This window comes from Cupressus sempervirens, chromosome 3, assembly GCF_028749045.1.
Source record: "Cupressus sempervirens isolate cs-2001-9-10 chromosome 3, ASM2874904v1, whole genome shotgun sequence".
NCBI lineage: Eukaryota > Viridiplantae > Streptophyta > Pinopsida > Cupressales > Cupressaceae > Cupressus > Cupressus sempervirens.
The window spans coordinates 252,369,751-252,388,810 of record NC_143120.1 but is presented as its reverse complement, the minus strand read 5'-3'; the positions used below and the strand labels follow the sequence as shown (position 1 = coordinate 252,388,810).

Here is a 19,060-nt window from a genome sequence, read left to right as displayed (position 1 = left end):
AATGCTTTCAGAAGGACAAAGGCAACTCTCAACAATCTTCTCAGGAGAAGTCCTATGCTCCATCTTTAGAAGGCTCTAGGAAAATATTCAATGCAACTATTGCCACAAGTTTGGTCACATGAAGATTGAATGTCGAAAACGCCTAGCTGCCCAATCTAAGTAATCTGGTTCACAATCCAAGCGAACAGTGTAGAGTATACTGAGCAGATAAAATTTGCCTTTTACACCTTCATGGCTAAAAGACTTGTAGATCATGTGAAGTTGTCTGCCTAGCATATTGATTTAGGTGTCTCTCATCATTTCACCCACCAAAGAGACTGGTTCACTGACTACTAGCCTTATTTAGATTCTATTATTTTTGGTGGCGGAGAAGAGTACATAGTTGCTAGCAATGGCAACATTCAGATTCAGTCTATTGGGAAGAATCTTAGTTTCTTCGATGTGTACTATGTTTCAGGGATTGAACTAAATCTACTCCCAGTTAGTCAGTTGCTGCGAAACTCTCCACAGTTGGATGTCACCTTCAGTTCACTTTAGTGTACCATCATTGATAGGGCGACTCATCTATTGTTGCAGTGGATCTTTGGGATCATGGTCTTTTTAGACTTGCTAATTCTGGTGATTCTCAGGACTCAGCTATGGATGCTTGACACTCTAATGTCAACACACTTTGCATCAATGGTATGGGCACTTAAATGTGCATTATCTCTCTCAGTTTGCTCGAGAAGAGCTTGCCCTTGGTTTACTAGAGATTCAGTCTCAACAGCTTGGAGTTTGTGATGCATGCCAGGTTGGGAAGCAACATCACACACCTTTTACCAGTGGCGATTCATGGCTAGCTTCTTAGGTAAGCTTATTCATGCCGATATCAGTGGCCCATGGCCACTCCTAGTCTTGGGCCTAGGTATTTTTTGTTGTTTATTGATGATTTCAATAGAAAAATGTGGGTATATTTAAAAAAGAAAGAAATCAGATGCATTTCTTGTATTTCAGAAGTTTAAACCTATAGTTGAAAAAGAGTATGGGAAATCTATTATTACTCTTAGGTTAGACAATGGGGGGGGGGGGGAGGATTTTGCTCTATTAAATTCTCTAGCTTATTGGATACTCATGGCATCAAACGCCAATTAACTAGACCCTGCATACCACAATAGAACAGTGTAGTTGAATTTTGGAACAAAACAATCACCAAGATGGCTTGCTTCATTCTCAAACACAAACATGTTCCGAAAAAGTTTTAGGCAGAAGGAATTAACACTGTAGTTTATCTTTTGAACTGGTCACCCATAGTGACAGTCAAAGGTAAGACTCTCGAAGAGGCCTGATCAGGTTGCAAGCCTAGAATCAATCACTTTAAGGTTTTTGGCCCTCTTGCTTTTGTTTGGATCCTTGATGCGTCACACACCAATTTGGATGCCAAGAGTCAGAAACTCATGTTTGCTGGATACAATAGTCTTCACAAAGCCTATCGCTTGATCGACATTGAGACACCTCGTCTCCTGTATAGTCGTGATGTAGTCTTTGATGAGTAGCAAGGACCATTCATGCCTATTTCTTCTATTCCTGATCTAGCAGACCAGCCTATGAAGGCTCATGATTTGAGACTTAGACTTCCAGTAGGTCCACTTGATGGAGGGCTCCAGTAGCTCCTGCAATTCTATTTACACTAGTGATCCTTGTACAGAAACCTACAACTTCTCTTGCAGGACCACCCATATTTGTAGATTCTTCACTTGAGTTTGATCTGGATTCTTCTAATAAGGAACCTGATCACAGAGCATCTACTGATGCTAATGTTGGTCATTTTCCTCCCCAACCTAAGTGGTGGGCTAAGACACTTACAAATCTTCGTGATGATGAGCTCATTGGTCGGAGAACTGCTCGGAAAAAGAGAAAACCGACAGAGTCCGTTAACTTTTCTCTCGTGGCCAACATTCACAATGTGTTTGAACCTCAAACATACTCCGAAGCTAAATGAATTCTAAAGTGGGAACTAGCAATGACATTAGAACACCAGAGCATGTTGAAGAATAACACTTGGGTCCTTTTTGATCTTCCACCGTGCAAGAAACCCATCGACTGCAAATGGGTTTACAAAATCAAATACAAGTTTGATGGTATTTTGATAAGTACAAAGCTCATTTAGTTGCAAAGGGCTTTTCTCAGTATCAGGGCATTGATTATGAGTAGACCTTTGCTCGTACTGCAAAGATGAGTACAATCAAATTAGTCCTAGCCATGGCAACACAATTTGGCTAAAAGGTCCATCAGATGGATGTCAAGAGCGCTTTCCAGAATGGTGATCTCCACAAAGAGGTATACATGACGCAACCTCCTAGTTTCAAGATTACTGGTAAAGAACATCAATTTCCGAGATGAGTGAAAGCTCTCTATGGCTTGAAGCAGGTCCCTCGGGCATGGTACATGAAAATTGGCAAGTACCTTAGTGATCAAGGCTTTTAGAGGAGTTCTTTAGACTCAAATTTGTACATCAAGACTACTGACAATGACATCATTCTTTTGGTTATTTTTGTGGATGATTTGATCATCACTGGTAGTTCGACATCCTTAATTCAGGGAATCAAACAAACTTTATCGCAGTCTTTTGATATGATTGACCTTGGGCTCATGCATTATTGCCTAGGTGTTCAGGTTTGGCAACAGTCTTTTGGTATATTCGTCTCTTAATCGAAATATGGGGCTCTATTAGACAAATTCCGTATGCAGGATTGCGAGCTTGTATCTACACCCATGGAGAAATTTCTCAAGTTATCAGCCAAGTCTGATTCTCCTTCCATTGTACAGACAAGCATCTAGTAGGCAATGTCATCTACCTCTCCGCTACTAGGCCTAGTATCAACTTTGTAGTCAACTACATCTCACGTTTTACGACAGCTCCTAAGGCTGATCATTGGATGACAACAAAGTGAGTGCTTTGTTATGTGAAGGGCACTACAGATTACGAACTTCTTTACTTGGAGTTCTAATCTTGGACCTAGTGGGTTCATAGATTTAGATTAGGCAGGCCTTGTTGACAATAAAAAGTCTACTTCTTGATATGTGTTCAGTTTGGGATCTGGTGCCGTCACATTGACCATTAAGAAACAGTAGGCATTTTCTCTCTCCTCTACAGAGGCTGAATACAAAGGGATTGTTAAGGCAGGATGTCAAGCTGTTTGGCTTTGTCGAATGTTTGGGGATATGCAGATGTCACTAGTGGACCGACCACTTTGTTTGTCGATAATGAAGGTGTTATCAAATTAGCTCGGAATCTAGTCTTCCATGAATGAACTAAGCATGTGGATGTTCATTGTCACTACAAATGACAAAAGTTTGAAGATGGGACAATAGACTTGCAGTATGTTCCTACAACAGATCAGACTATAGACATTCTCACCAAGCCTCTTTGTCCTAATAAGTTTGTCAAATTCAGAGGACAACTTGGTGTTGTGGATAGATTAACCACAAGGGAGGGTATTATGATAATATATAGCGTATATTATTAGTTAATGGTTGTCTATTTGTAATCTATTATAAATATCAGAATGTTTCTAATAGTTAGATAGGTTGTAGATAACTGTCAATTTTCTATTAGCTAGAGTAGAAAGTTTGTATTCTTTACGATCGTTTCCTAAGGAAACATTGTCACATTCTTTTGTATATATTGACCTCTCAGTCTTTGTTAATATCACGGAAGTATTTTACCAATTACTTCATAATATGGCATCAGAGCCAATACTTTTTTTTTTTTTTGACAAATTTATAATGTCCTTTGAAATATTTGTTCAAATTTTGGAAATTACTGCGGACTCTTTCTCTACAGCCCATTTAGAATTTCTACTTTGAGAAATTCAAATGTAGATGAAAACACATTTTTTATGAAAAATCCAATTAAATCGCACCTCTATATAGCTTGTTTTTCTGTTACATGGTTGTTTTCTTCTGTTTGTGACTATAAATCTATCAACTAGTATAAAAGGTTTCTATTCTTTACAATCGTTTCCTAAGGAAACATCATCTCTTTCTTTTGTATCTATTGACCTCTCAGTCTTTGTTAATATCAAGTAAGTAGTTTACCAATTACTTCGTAATAATACAAGACCTCAATGATAAGAGAAATTTTCTTGTTGATGGACACACATTTGGTAACTTAAATTGTGAAATGTCTGAGGATCTTCTTCCTAAGAATGGAAAAGATAAAGGGGAAACTTCTAAATCCTATCATAGTGGAAACTATACCAATGTTAATAACAACTATTGCATAAACCACATTAGTGGAATATACTATCATATGAAGACCTTTACCCTTAAAGGAAGAACACTTGAAGGTATTGTTTGTAATTGTAGAGTAAAACCCATGCTTTGAGGGCCTAATTCTAAACCCTCTATACTAGCAATGCAATATAATTTAGAGCATTTAGGGCATGTGCTAATGAAAATATTTGTAATTAATCTATTATGCTAATCTCCAAAGAACAAAAATAACTTAGGAAAAGTGCTCACAGTAGCCACGATACCCATAGATCTAAATGTGGATTCATTTCAAGTCATGATAGGTGGGGAGTAAGCCTTAATATTTGCATCTTAAAAGTTGTCACAACTTTGGAGTTTTCTAAAATGAAATGGGACCTAAAAAAAACAACAATCAAGGCTGATAATGAAGAAGAACATTCCTCTAAGGAATTAGTTACATTGTCGATTAGGGTTGTCGTATGATTATAGATGTGTTTTTTCAAGTCCTTGATCTTGATTCCACTTACAATATTTTTTTAGGGAGACCATAGATCACACTATGCAAGATGTATCATCTACTTATCATCAATGTATAAAATTCCCTTATAATTGAGTTGAGATCACTATAGTAGGAGACCCAAATCCCTACATGTACTATAATAATCGTAATCCCAAATCATAGAATACCATACCTAGCAATAATGAAGCTACTCATTCTACATGCTATGTTGATCTCGGATCATTAAATTTTCCCACTTCCAAATTCAATGAGAATAAAATCTAAATAAAAGTGAAAGAGTGAGGGGTAGGATAATATAGCATGAGTCAACCCCTTTGTATCATGAAATCACCTCTCCTTAGACTTATGGCAAACCAAAAATATCTCAAACCATGTTGGCTACAACTATAGTTTGCAAACCTACTACTTTAAATTACGCCAACATGTCATATATTTCTTGATGAAATTTACGTACACTGTGAAGTTTAAAGTAATAAACATTAAAAACATGTTAATGCTACCCTTGCATCATAATATTAATAATGGTTGGTAGAGTTTAAGTTTTGGGAGCGAATCAAGAATGCAAATTGTAAATGGAACCTTGATATTCTAAGGTGAAATTTAAAATTATAAACATGAAAACATGGCATTGATTGCATTAATAGTAACAACATTGGGTGGATATTTGGGGTCAAGGGGTAGTACCCCTTGTGGGGATTTGAAGTAGAGATCCCAATAGGCTCAAAGGGTAGTGCCCCTTCTAGGGGTTTAGGTAGAGCCCCTAACAAGTCAAGGGGTGGTAACCCTCATGGGTTATGGGGTAGTGCACCAGATGTACTCCCTATTGTGATATAGGCTAGAGTTTAGGGGCGAATGCATATCAATCAGCATAGATATGGCCTCCAAAAATTTATAAACCTTCATATTAATGTTATTTTCATAGCTTTGATCCATGTCACATTGCTCCTAGTGTCTTGGTGACATACTTGGCAATGGTGGTGTGGTGAGGGATGTTTTGCCTACATTCCAAAAATGCGCTCATCTCGGAAATGCAGAGATATTGGGGGGCACACGTCCAAAAAGAATTATGGCAGCAGGGAATGCCACAAAAAGCCCCAATCTTCCTATAATATGACTGCATTGCTTAAAAACAAGTGGAGCATCCTCCCTAAGTAGATACCTTGCTGTAGCAAATATAATTGACTTCGTAAGAGGACTCCTGGCTGCAAGAGATATATAATAAAAGGAGAATGAATCTTTTCAGAAATTTGTTTGTTTGTTAGTAGTCCACATCTAGGAGCAAAACACTTACCCACTTTTGTAGGAGTGTCTTTTGAAATAGATTGTCTATCTTGACCTGTCAAAGCAAAATAAATAGCCTCTAAAGTTGAATGAAGGCAATAGAGAAGATATTGACTGCCAACTATCAAAGGTGTAACATCCCAAATTTTGACCCAAATTAAAATGTTCATATAGCCATTGAGGTTCACGTGAAGTTAGTTGATAGCTGAAATTTGTTATAATCATGCGAAATGGTAAGATGGTTTGTCGTTATAATTTCGTATGATGATAACATGCTAGTTAACCATTATGATGATATTTTAAAGCTATTTCAGATAGTTGGTTATTTATCATGAATTCATGGGAATTGAAAAGGCGGTTACCGATTATGATCATTTATGATTAATAACTTGTTATGGTAATATGATTTAACTGTGGATAATTTCCTTGTAGGGAGCATGTCAAAGGGGTGGGAGCATTGTTAGAAAAGAATGGGGCACAAGGGCACCACCATTATTGGGCAAATAGGTATGAATTTTGAATCACCATGGCTAAGGGTAAACGAGTAGGCAAGCAAGAGTGTACGTTGGACAATACCATGAGCTATTTGGAAAATCAATGAAACATTAAATATTTAAAGATAATCAAAATAAAACATTAAATATTTAAACATAATCAAACTTTGTACCTTTAATGGTTTATGTTGACATTCTCATCACTTCAAATTAATACATATATATGTATGGGCACATAAGTATAACCTTGGAAAAAATAATTATAATATGATGTCACCACTCAAAATTATATATATATGTATGTATGTATGTATAATTTTCTAAATTATTCTTTTGTTTAGAAAACTTTTGAATTCTTTCCTCGTATTTATAAGTCTCTATAAGAGACGAGAAATACACTTGGCATTTCTTTTTATCGGTGAATCAAGAAGCCAATTTTTCTTTCTTATAACTGCTGCAAGAGCCACGGCTTCTTCCAAGCCTTTATATTTTTCCACATGTCTTCTTGCGGAATACAAGTCTGTGAATCAAAAACTCGAGGTCAGCACTTTACCTTTGTTCTCTCCTTTTCTTCTCTTCATTATTTTTGCCATTGGATTTAAAGACAAATCCGAGTCATTGTTATGATTGAAAGATCTCCGATTTTAGCTCTACATTTTGGAACACACACTTCGAGAGCCGGCTGTACAGAGTCAAGCCCAAAGCTTGATATCTTTCTTGATTAGGTTAAGTGATCAGCTCTCCCATATCATATTTGAAATATATGTTATGCATTTGATAATGTAGATGCAAGGATTGCATCAATGATTTCTATGTATCAATGTTGGATTGTAATATGGAATGGTACATTTGATGTGTCCATCTCACCATGTTAAGTCTGAACCAATTATATATGTTATGCTAAGTCACCTCTTTGTTTCAGTGGGATTCCAGATTCAACTATTTCTCTGTAGTACCTTAAGAAAAGTTCTCAGATCTCAAGAACTGTATTATGACAGTACTGAATTTATATTATTCTTTCCACCAGCTGAGTTTCAGAAAAGGAGTTGAATTACTCTGAGATTTGACACCTAGCACTCACTCGGCTGAATGGCCAAGGGGGGTGAAGAGGTGAGAGAAAGTTCTGCCAGAACAAGAAACTAGAATCAGATTTGATATAATAATTTTTACTACTTTTAAAGAACCATTTAATAGCTCATGTTGTCCAATTCATATACTCTGTTGTCAAGTCGAGTGGTGGAATTAAGTAACAGGTTGGTGTTCTATGTCTATTCCGGGTAGGGAGGGCCTTTCTAGTTAGAGAAAGTGTGGGGATAAGTTTAAGCTCCGTGTTTGGGAGGTTAAGCCCTTTGACAATGTTTTCCCTCTCCACAAGATGTCAGGACGTACATCAGACAAAGATAAATCAAGCATTCAAACATTTATTGGTAACAGGGAATTTACTTTTATGATTTTTACTCAAGTAGAAGATAAGATGGATTGATTTATATCATCGTTTCAGTTAAGAAACTCATATCGTCAATGTAATTGGCAACCAATTAAATCGGTTGATCTTTCAACTGGACATGGAATATATCTATATGCAAGAGATAGGTTTATCTGATGGATTGTTATTTCTGTCTTCCATTTATTTGAGTAATGAATATGATTGTATTTTCCTAACTGAATGTTATTGTCATAGTTAGCAATGGAAGGAGAAGAGATGATACAATGGTAATTGATATAGTGATATGTGATGCCCTAAATGGTACAATAGAAATTGATGCCCTAATTGATATAGTGATATGTAATGCCCTAAATGATACTATGGTAATTGATTGTATGTGTGCCCTAAATGATAAAGTGGTATAGCTAATTGTTCCTAAGCGGTATATATGGATTAACCTGGGTTTTTGCAAAAGCATCCCTAGATGGATTCTAGTGTTGAATCCTACGGTATGTAGATTTTAAATTTCTTGTTAAATTCATCGATGGTGTCTTCAATTGCTAGTTATGAAATTTCCGTTTAATTGATTGTAATCAGTAATCTCATTCACATGAACATAATTGATATAATAGTCTCCTATGAATATGAAGCAATAACTATATTTCTTTGATATACTAGTTGTTAGTTGAGACTTGGGAAAAGTGGATGTTACAAAAGGCATTAAACCATGGAGTTTATGCAACAAAATTTGCAACTAATCACAACTTTCATTTCTGCAAATGTCATCCAAATTCATCACATTCTAGGTAATGGATGACATCCTATGCACCACACCTCTTAAATCAAGATGATGTGGTTATAGAAGCTTAATGTATATGACTATGATGCTTAGAATACGAATGAAAATCCAAATGACAAGAGATAGTTGCATGTAAGGCTTATGAATGTTGTTTAAAGGGTAAAATTCTTATGATTTGGAGCTCAAAAGACCTCCAATAACCTTTCATGAACTTTATTTTTCTACTTATGACCTGCTATACTCCCCATCGTTTTATCTCTTTCTTTGTGTCCAAAGTATGAGAGGGAAATGGCATAAACGTCCTTCAAAAGGAAATGCGACCTGAATATATTGATAAAGCAGTGGCAAACCTTTAGCCACATGCCAATAAGATCAACGATCTTTGTCCACTGACTAAAACCATATCTATTCTTTCAAACATTGCTCAAGTTCGCTTTAGTATTACGAAGTTGTCCAAGAAATATTCACTAAGTTGACTCAAATAATAATATTTTCTTAGCTTCTTGGTCTTTAGTTGCAATAACATATATAAATAATCTTCAAGACTTATAAAATGTCTCTATAGGAGACTTTACAAATTTTACAAATTCCAATTGCTTTACAGTACTATGAGAAATTGAACAATCTTTTCGACAAACTGGATAGGGTAGAATCATTGCACCACTAAATTAGTTACTTGTAATGGTTTTGTTCCAGGGTTCTAGCTCCTCAAGAGGCTCTCCAAATCTAATATGAGAGAATAACAAAGCATCTCTGTAATAAGCCTCCAATGGCTCTTTTATAACATTCCGTTGAAATTGATATAACACATTCCAAATTTTATATGCTTTTTAATATTTAACTTTAGCCTAGGGAAATAAGGTAATTTTTGTTGAAGATTGTAGCTACGATAGAGATCTTTATCGCTGAAATAGAAATATGTTTGTTATGACTATTATGGTCATCTTTAGCTGAAAGAGACATTCTGTGATAATATTTAAAGAGACGTGTCATACATCATGCAGAGAGCCCTGCATATGGAAATATGAATTGTTAAATGTTTGAAAATTTGAAGGGTCTTGTATTTGGAATTTGTAGAGACCTTTGTGTGTTAGATGAAGAGTCCCATTCCAATCTATTTATATGATTGCTTAGTGTATTGAATGTAATTAAGTGAAAGCCTTGTACTTGAATATTTTATATCAATAAAAGAGATATTTTGCTGGTGTGGTTGGGTTTTTCCCTTCAAGTGGAAGGGTTTTCCCAGGATAATTTCTTGTGTCTTTTGTACGTATCTCGTTCTTCATTATTATCTCTAACTTATGGGCTAAAAACTTAACATGGTATCAGATCTAAGTTAGCTAACAACAACAAAGGAGTATGTTTTCGTTGTTTGGAAGCGGTGGAATCAATAAAGGAGTGACCTTGATATGCTGCATTTTGCTCATCCTATCAAGTGTCGTTTAGGGGGGATAATATTTTTGGTGGTTTCGGTACCTCGAGGTAGGGGTCTTTGAGGTTTTGGTCCAAGGATGTGCTCATAGTTGCTGCATAGCCCTTAAATGCAATTCTAGTCTTGTACAAATCCTAGAGTCAGGTTTAGCATATTTTTCTGAGCTTCGCAGATGATGAAAAAGGTTATTATAATGTGTAAAGCTTTCTGCCTATGCACACTCAATTTTTTTATATGCTTCAACAAGTGAAGTGGAAATTTTACATATTTTGTGCCACCATTTTTGTATGGCATGTTATTGTGCATGCTTCTATAACGGCAAGTTTTTTGACATTCATCTCAACTCTTATGTGATATATGTGAGTGAATTTGGTTTTATATGAATGTTGGTTTTGAATGTCCTCATCATTCTTGTCAACCTTCATTGGTGTTTCTTGAGTTTTATGGTCGTGAGTTTGGTGTCGAGTTTATCTTGTATCAAGCGTTTGATGTCATGTCATCGACTTGCCTCATGGCATTCCGATTTAGTTGGATAATCATGAGTCATGACGACTCCATCATCTGTGACCTTTACGACAATTGGGTGCAATGGTCTGTCAGTTGTCAACTGTGATAGTCAGGACAAAGCTCCCTAGCTGTTGCAGTGGACTAGACAAAAAATCCTGGTTATGTTTGAAACATAGGATGAAACTCAAAACTATTATGGATGGGCAAGTGAATTCAAATGGGCTGCGATAAACAAGGAATCAATACAGTACAAGAAGTGGTGGCATGACTTATCCAGAGATTTTTATATGAGAGAATGATATTTAGACCGACCTTTCGAAGGGGGATTGTTCAATTATGATTTCAAGCAATCTTCTAAAGAGGAGGTAGTTGTGGAATCGAGATGGAGTCACGTCAAGGAGGTTGTGATTGAGAGTCACACCATGACTGCTGTTTCGCCTTTACCTCTTGTGTATGTTGCCATTTCAATACATAGGGATAGCATTGAGCTCGTCAAATTCTTACCTCATGATTGATGCGGTTGTTGTATGAGACGTCAACAAAATATGAAAAAGGTCACCGCAATCCTTATTTGTTGTAATGGTTTGCTAAGTCACTCATCAGTATGAGGTGTCAGCACTATGCAGGAGATGAGTCGAGATGAGTTGACAGTGCCATCTGTTCATGTATATGGCAGACATTTGTTCAAGGATCTTCTATTACATTGGGAATTTGAAAGTTATCATGTGTAACTCATACGTGCTCTTATATTGTATCTTTGGCATCACATGTTGAGGAAAATCATATCGTTCTGACTTTTAACATTGCTAGATGGTTCGTTGTTTCATTTACTCACTTATGCAAGTAAACAATGATATTGTTTTTCATTCGCCCAAGGCTGTACTGTTGAATCTTGTTGTGAAGCCGTGTGTCATATCAACATTGGTAGTGGTAGGCATAGATGGAAAACTCGCCGAGTTTCCTAGCTCGGCGAGTTTTTAACCAGTTAACTCGCCGATTTAAAAACTCGGCAATCTGGTAAAAACTTGCCGAGTAATCGGCGAGTACTCGGCAAAAACCTGGCGAGTTTTTCCTAAAAACTCGCGATTTACTGGTGAACGCGGCTTGTGACAGATTTAAGCGGTAGTGAGTGTGTTTTTTCTCATTCTTTCTTGTATTTGCATTGTTTAGAACCTTGAGGAGTGAAGAGAAGAAGGTTTGGAGGCATTCTTGGTTGATTGCAAGTGATTCAAGGTGGATTTGAGTGGATTGTAGAGGATTCTAACTGATTTTAGAAGACAAATTTCTTTCCAGGTATGTTCATCTTATCATAGTTTGAAAACTTTTTATAGTTTTATAACAAATGTTCTTTTGTTTTTGTTGTTTTTTGTAAATGTTTTCAAATCATTTAAAATCATTTTGGATCATAAGAAACCCTAGCTTCTAAGGATATGGTTGAAGTTTGTTGTTTGCTAAGGATATGGTTCAAGTTTGAAGTTTGAATCATTTGAAACCCTAGCTTCTAAGTTTTAACTTTGTTTATTCATTTCTTTATATATTTATGTGTAGGGCAGCGGTCAACCATTAAAAAAATGACAAACCCACAAGAAGAGTGGCCACAAACACCATGTCCATCTGGATATATAGGCACTCGGCCTAAAAATGCAAGAGATAAGGCATGGCAGTATGCCTATGAAGCTCCAAATCCAAATGATATTGGGAAGGTGATATGCATTCCCTGTGAGAGAATTATTTCTGGAGGCATAAACCGCCTCAAATACCACCTTGCAGGCATAAAGAAACATGATTCAAATCCTTGTCTCAAGGTAACTGATGAAGAAAAAAGATTCATCCATGCCCTACTTGCAGCTGCTGAAGAGAAAAAATTGAATAGGGAGAGGGCAAAAATAGCTATGAGGGCAGCCATAGCTGAATCTGAAGGAGCTCCTTTTGATATGCAAGAGGAAGAAGAAGCACTTGAGAACATACCAGGATCTCTTCGTGGCCCACGGATCCGCAAACAAAATTTCTCTTTTACCGGTTCCACTTCTTCTACATCTCCTACTTCTTCATCATCACCATCTAGATCCCCATCAGGGATAGGTGGTTATTTTGTGCCCAGGAACACACTTGGAGCACAGCCATCATTAGAGGGCACTGCATGGTTTAAGGAGGTGCATGAGCAAACTGATATTGCAGCAGCTGATTTTTGGTTTTTCAACAATATCTCAATGAATGCCGCTGATAGTCCCTATTGGGTCAATATGGTGAATGCAATGACAATATCAGGCAAAGGGTACAAGCCGCCTAATCGCAAGGATATGAGTGGAAGGTTAGTATTTTACTATTTAGTAATTGTAAATAATTGAGATTCACTTTAGTTCATTGTTATATTTTAAATCTGAATTGTTATAACTTATTTCCTAATTTTTTACTAACACTTACACTTTATTTAATATTACACTTAAATTTTGTAGGTTGCTTGACAAAGCGGTTGGTAGGGCAAGATTGTTGATAGAAGACCAAAAGAAAGAGTGGAAGAAGTATGGCTGCACCATTTTATCTGATGGGTGGACAGATGGAAGAAGTAGAACCATTATTAACTTCTTGATTGCTTGCAAAGATGATGTGGTGTTTTGGAAATCTGTCGATGCCTCCAACAAAGTGAAAAATGCAGCCACATTGGCTTTAATGTTGGAGAATGTTGTCATGGAGGTGGGAATAGAGAATGTGGTGCAAATAATCACAGATAATGTAGCAACATATGTGGCAGCAGGTAGATTTAATTTTTTATATTTGAATCAATATGAATCATGAATGTAATGCTATGGTATTATTCAATTTAGATTTGATGTAATTTGTAAATACTAAATATGGAAAGTTTGTTACTGATTATTGATTTTTTGCTAATCTTTTAGGTAGAATCCTCCAAGAGAGGCATCCCACACTTTTTTGGTCACCTTGTGCAGCACATGTCCTTGACCTTCTTTTGGAGGACATAGGAAAACTTGATTGGGTGAGTCCAGTTGTGGAAGATGCTAGGCGAGTCACGAAATATATCTATAATCACCCATGGGTTCTCAGTTTGATGAGAAAAGCCACTAAAGGCAAAGATTTGATGAGACCTGCTATGACAAGGTTTGCAACGGTCTTCTTGACGTTGCAAAGTATTCTTGACCACATATTGGCTTTGAAGCAAATGTTTGTGTGTGTGCTGATTGGGTTGCTTCACCTTACTCAAAGAAGCCCGAAGGAGAAGCTGTGGCACGAATAGTCTTTGATGATAGCTTTTTTGCAAAGGCTAAGGAGATTGTGGAGGTAACTTCATTATATTTTTAGTGTATTCAAGTTTCATTTTCAATTCATAACTTACTATGTTATTAACTAATTTATATTTTTCAAATTTCAAATGTAGATGTCTCTGCCCCTGGTTCTAGTCTTGCGCACATGTGATGGGCAGCAATCCCCAATGGGAGGTCTTTATGAGGCCATGGATAGGGCGAAAGAGGCTGTTAGAAGTTACTATTACGGGGACAGTCTCAGATTTGACCCCATTTGGGAAATAATTGATAGAAGGTGGAACAATATGCTCCACCAACCTATTCATGCAGCAGGCTACTTCCTCAATCCCAAATTCAGGTACTATGATAATTGATTGTCCTTGAAGTTGGGATTTTAATAAGTCTTTATTTTACTTTACTTTTTAAGGTTGTGTAGTAAGACTTGATATCATTTTCTATTTGTTTTAGGGTTGATGATTCCTACTCAGATCCTAATGGAGAGGTCATGGAAGGTCTCTCTAAATGCATTGAGAGAATGATATCAAGTGAAGAGGAGAGAGACCTTATTGTGACCGAACAACAAATCTATGTGGAATCAAGGGATCCTTTGTTCTCTTCTATGTTAGCAAAGAGAGCAAGATCTACTCAAGCACCAGGTAAAGCGTCAAACTTTAAAACTTTTGCTAATTGATAAGTTGTGCTTCTGATTTTGTTTTTTATTGCTTTATAACTTTTTAAATTTTGTTTTGCAGATGCTTGGTGGGCAAGTTGGCTTGGCAATACCCCCAATTTAAGGAAATTTGCTCTCAGAGTCCTATCCCAACCTTATAGTTCATCCCGTTGTGAGCGCAATTGGAGCTTATTTGAGTCCATCCATACAAAGAAAAGAAACATAATGACTCAAAAACGGCTTAATGACCTTGTTTATGTGCACTATAATCTTAAGTTGCGCATAAAAAAGTCACAGCTCTTAGAACTACCTGGTCCGCTTGATCTAGATGAGATAGATCCTTATTCTGATTGGACTGCATAGGAGCCAAGTCCATTGTTTACACCAGATGAGATCGCTGATTTGGAGAGGCAGGCCATGGAGGGGGAGGCTGACACTGATTTTTAGTTCACTATGGATGACATTGAGGATGAGGACGAGGATGATGATGATTCAGGCGAGGATCAGGCATTACCATTAGGAGGAGATGCATCCTCTTCTAGGACGCCGAGCCAGTCAGTAGGGACGTCGAGCGAGGGGGCACAACCACAGAGTTCACAGTCACGCAGCTCACGCCCTATCCCAGTGCAGGGCACTTCTTCTAGGACTAGACCCCCTCGCTTTCTTGCTAGTGCAAGTGGAAAGAGGAAGATGTGATTGACATTGTATTGATGTATTTAGACTTTTAGTATTTACTTCTAGTTTGACAGATTGAAACTATATAGTAATTTACTATTTTGCTTCCTACCATGAGCATTCTGCATGAGAATGCAATTTTGTACGCATTATGCATTTATATATATCTAAACTTTGTTTGTTTCTTTTGTATTGTTTTTAATTAACTTATTAGATGCATCTTCTCATTAAATTTTGCAAAATAAATGTATTTTTAATTAAATTTCAGCGGTTTTTTAGGTTCCCGAGTTTTTCCAGAGTTTTTTTTTTAAATCGCCGAGTTTTTCCCGATTAAACTTTTGGGGGGCTTGGCGAGTTTTCCAACTATGGTGGTAGGCTCAATCACTATATATGTGAAAATGGACAAAATTTTGAGATGAAGGAACAATTGTGTCTTAGACCGGGAAAACACTCTTAGATAGGAAGGAAGCCAAGCAGGAGCAATTCTTTTGCTGAAAGAAATTCTTGTTAGTGTTAATATTGAAGTTGGCAAAGATATCAGCAACAAAGTGTATGGAGTAAGATTGGGATTTGAGCGCTAAGGAGCTAAATTGCTTGGATCAGAGATAACCCCTATGGAAGATAAGTATTATTCTTCCTATTTTAATTTTGCAGCGATTAAAGGATATACATTTTTAAAAAAACAACATACCAAGCAAAGTAATTTTGGTCATTTTTCATATTATCATTTCATTTTTCTTTCTTGAGCGAAGCTTTATAGCTAGGATATTTGCGATTCTTCCTCCGTCATATACTTTATTCATATTCAATGAAATGCTATATCTAATATGATTCTAAACCAACTTTCTTTTCGGTTGCTAAAAGCTCGATGTCGACTCAGAGGAGGATATATCTTGTTTAACTCTCATCGACTACACTCTTTCCTCTTATATCATAAAGTGTTTCTAATACCTTAGAAGAATAAACATGCTGGAAGAAGAATGAAGAAGCTAGGATATGATTTCTCATGGATGCGCTCTTGTTGCTAATCTTCCTAAGCCCTCATGCATAATTTGGTTTGAATCGATCCTCTGTTCCAATGTTTTCCATTTGCATCTGATATATTTGGTGTGCTGGTTTGAGAGTCTCCCAAGAGTGTTGATGCTTTTGGAGCAAATGAGAGGGAAAACATCAAGATTGGTCATATCTAAAAAAGCTTGTAGTACTAAGGGCAGAGGTCAAAACTGTGAACGAGGTGTAGTAGTTTGTGTTTAAAATGGTAATCGCTCTAATGGTGGCTGTGACATCAAATAACAGCATCAGAAAGTTATTTTTTCCTTAGTTCTTCTCATTATAACTTTTGGATGACTTATATTGTTTAAAAGATAAATAAAGTGAAACTTAATGTTGACATGTATGCATGACCATAGGAGTACTCACTTCTTGTTGTGAATGGAGTTTTCATACTTGCAACTTCATGTTATTTTTAAGATAGTGGCACCTAAAGAAAAGTCAAGAAGCCATTAATCACATTCTTAGTAATTTCTTGTTGGAGAATTCTTAGGTTCTAGCATTGCAAAATGTGACAGTTGGTTCATTTATATATTTAATGAGTAGTTTATGACCGCCTGCAGTGTTTGTGATAATTATTGGGGTGTGCAATGTGATATATTTGAATTCATCTTTCTATTTTTCTGTCATGGTTTTGAGAATGAGCCCAAGTCATACAATACCTGCAGTGAAGTTAGACGGTTTATTTTTAGTCACTTCTTTCACCAGACAAAGGTCCTTTCCTTGCTTTGATCTTTCATTATTGAAAGGGCAGTGCTCATGTATGCCTGTATCATATCTTTCTTAGCAAGGATTAAAAATTTAATTCTATGCACCACATATTGAAGGAGGAAAGAGGACTTAGCCTTGATTCAATGATGCCTTGCAAGGAAGGAGCAACCTTTGGTAAGATTATTATCCTCTTTAGCTTAAGCCCGTTAGGTTCTACTGTGCATGTGATTAAAGTTTTCAGATCAAGAAGCTTCTATGAGTTGCTAAGGTTTTGAAAGGCATTAATTTGCATTCATATTACTTCTAAGAGGTAAGCATACTATGATTTTTTTTGTATATAATTGGAAATAGATGACATCTTTCATTGATCTCTATGATAAGCGGATCTTATGAGTTGCGATCTAAGTTTCCAATTCGGGTTCGAGGACGGTTTTCGGTTTTCGGTTTGGGTTCGTGAGTTCGGGCCAATTGTTTTTCCCATTTGGGTTCGTGGGTGGGTTTGTGAGTATATATATATATATATATATATATATATATATATATATATATATATATATATATATATGCATTATATATACAAAAAATTAAGAGAAACCTCTGAGTCCTCCTGGTTCATCGTGGGTCCTCTTGGGTTCCTTGTGGGTCCTCTTGGATTCACCACGAGTCCTCTCAGGTTCGCTGTGGGTCTGTGTAGGTTCGCTTGGGTTCGTTGCAAGTTCGGGCAGGGTCCTTAGCGAACTTGGGCAGACCTACAGTCTAAAATAAGGACCCTGCCCAGACTCGGGCGCGAACTCGGACTTGGATCTGGGTAGGAGGGTTTGGACCTGATAACTAAGATTGTGATGAATCTCTTTTGGTTTCAGGATGAGTGCGATGGTGAAATTTATGCAAGCTGTAAAAGGCAGTTGCTTGCACTCTTGATACTAAATTGGTGGCACACTATCTTCATTAAAAGAGGAAAATTATATTTAGAGGGAGACTATACAACTTTAGAGCGAGGTTACGTGATAGAGGGAGATGTCTAGCTCTTTGCAAATTGGAATCAACTATTTTATTATTGATGATTAAAGTTGTCCTTGTTGAGAGGGAGTCTCTGTTAAGAGAAAATCTTAGTTATTAATGCAATCTTCTTTGGAAGAAGTTTGAGGTGAAAGCCCTCGTTCCACCCTCTACGAATAGGTATGGAGGACCACCCTTTGGGAGTAGGCATGGTGGAAATGCATTCTTCTCTGGGAGAAGTTTGAGGTGAAAGCCCTTATTCCACCCTCTGCGGCAGGTGTGGTGGATCACCCTTTGTGAGTAGGCATGGTGAAAGTCGTGGTTGACTCCATTTTTGAAGTACTAATGAAGTAACTAGGTGAATTATATAACATGTGTTATTTGATGTGAATTTATCTTTGGTTGCAGCTTGCAGTGCCTACCTTACTAAGATCTCTTTCTTGCTAAGATGGTGTGTTAAAGATTGTAGTTGCAATAGAGATATTTATCTTTGAAATAGAAATATGTTTGTTATGACCATTATGATCATCTTCAACTGAAAGAGACATTTTGTGATAATATTTATAGAGACATGTGTCATACATCATGCAAAGAGGCACGCACATGGAAATATGAAGTGTTGAATGTTTGGAAATTTGAAGGGTTTTGTATTTGGAATTTGTTGAGACCTTTTTGTGTTAGATGAAGAGTTCCATTCCAATCTATTTATATGATTTCTCAGTGTATTGAATGTAATTAAGCGAAATCCTTGTATTTGAAAATTTAATATCAACAAAAGAGATATTTTTCTAGTGTGGTTGGATTTTTCCTATGTTGCCGAATTCGTCCCCTGCTGCCCGGATTCGGGTTCGGGTCCGTACGGGTCCGGATTCGTCCTTGGGTTCGGTTTGGGTCTGGGCAAGGTCCTTAGTTTTGACTGTGGATTCGTTCGGGTCCTTGCTGAAGCGAACTCAGAGGAACCCACAGCGAACCCAAGGCTAAAACAACATTAAAGAGTGTTTTT

At 36.9% G+C, this 19,060-nt stretch overlaps 2 protein-coding genes across 2 annotated transcripts in view; both read left to right on the top strand.

Moving 5' to 3' along the window:
* Positions 1 to 19,060, top strand: part of LOC149565820 (P-loop containing nucleoside triphosphate hydrolases superfamily protein) — a 289,819-nt gene that overhangs the window by 14,365 nt on the left and 256,394 nt on the right. The gene's annotated exons all lie outside the window — the stretch shown is intronic.
* Positions 10,731 to 14,548, top strand: LOC149565821 (uncharacterized). The gene is made up of 5 exons (XM_089823356.1): positions 10,731 to 10,776; positions 12,319 to 13,003; positions 13,149 to 13,447; positions 13,868 to 13,989; positions 14,087 to 14,548. Exons 1-5 carry the CDS (start codon positions 10,731 to 10,733, stop codon positions 14,324 to 14,326), a joined length of 1,392 nt encoding a protein of 463 aa, XP_089679482.1. The 3' UTR covers positions 14,327 to 14,548.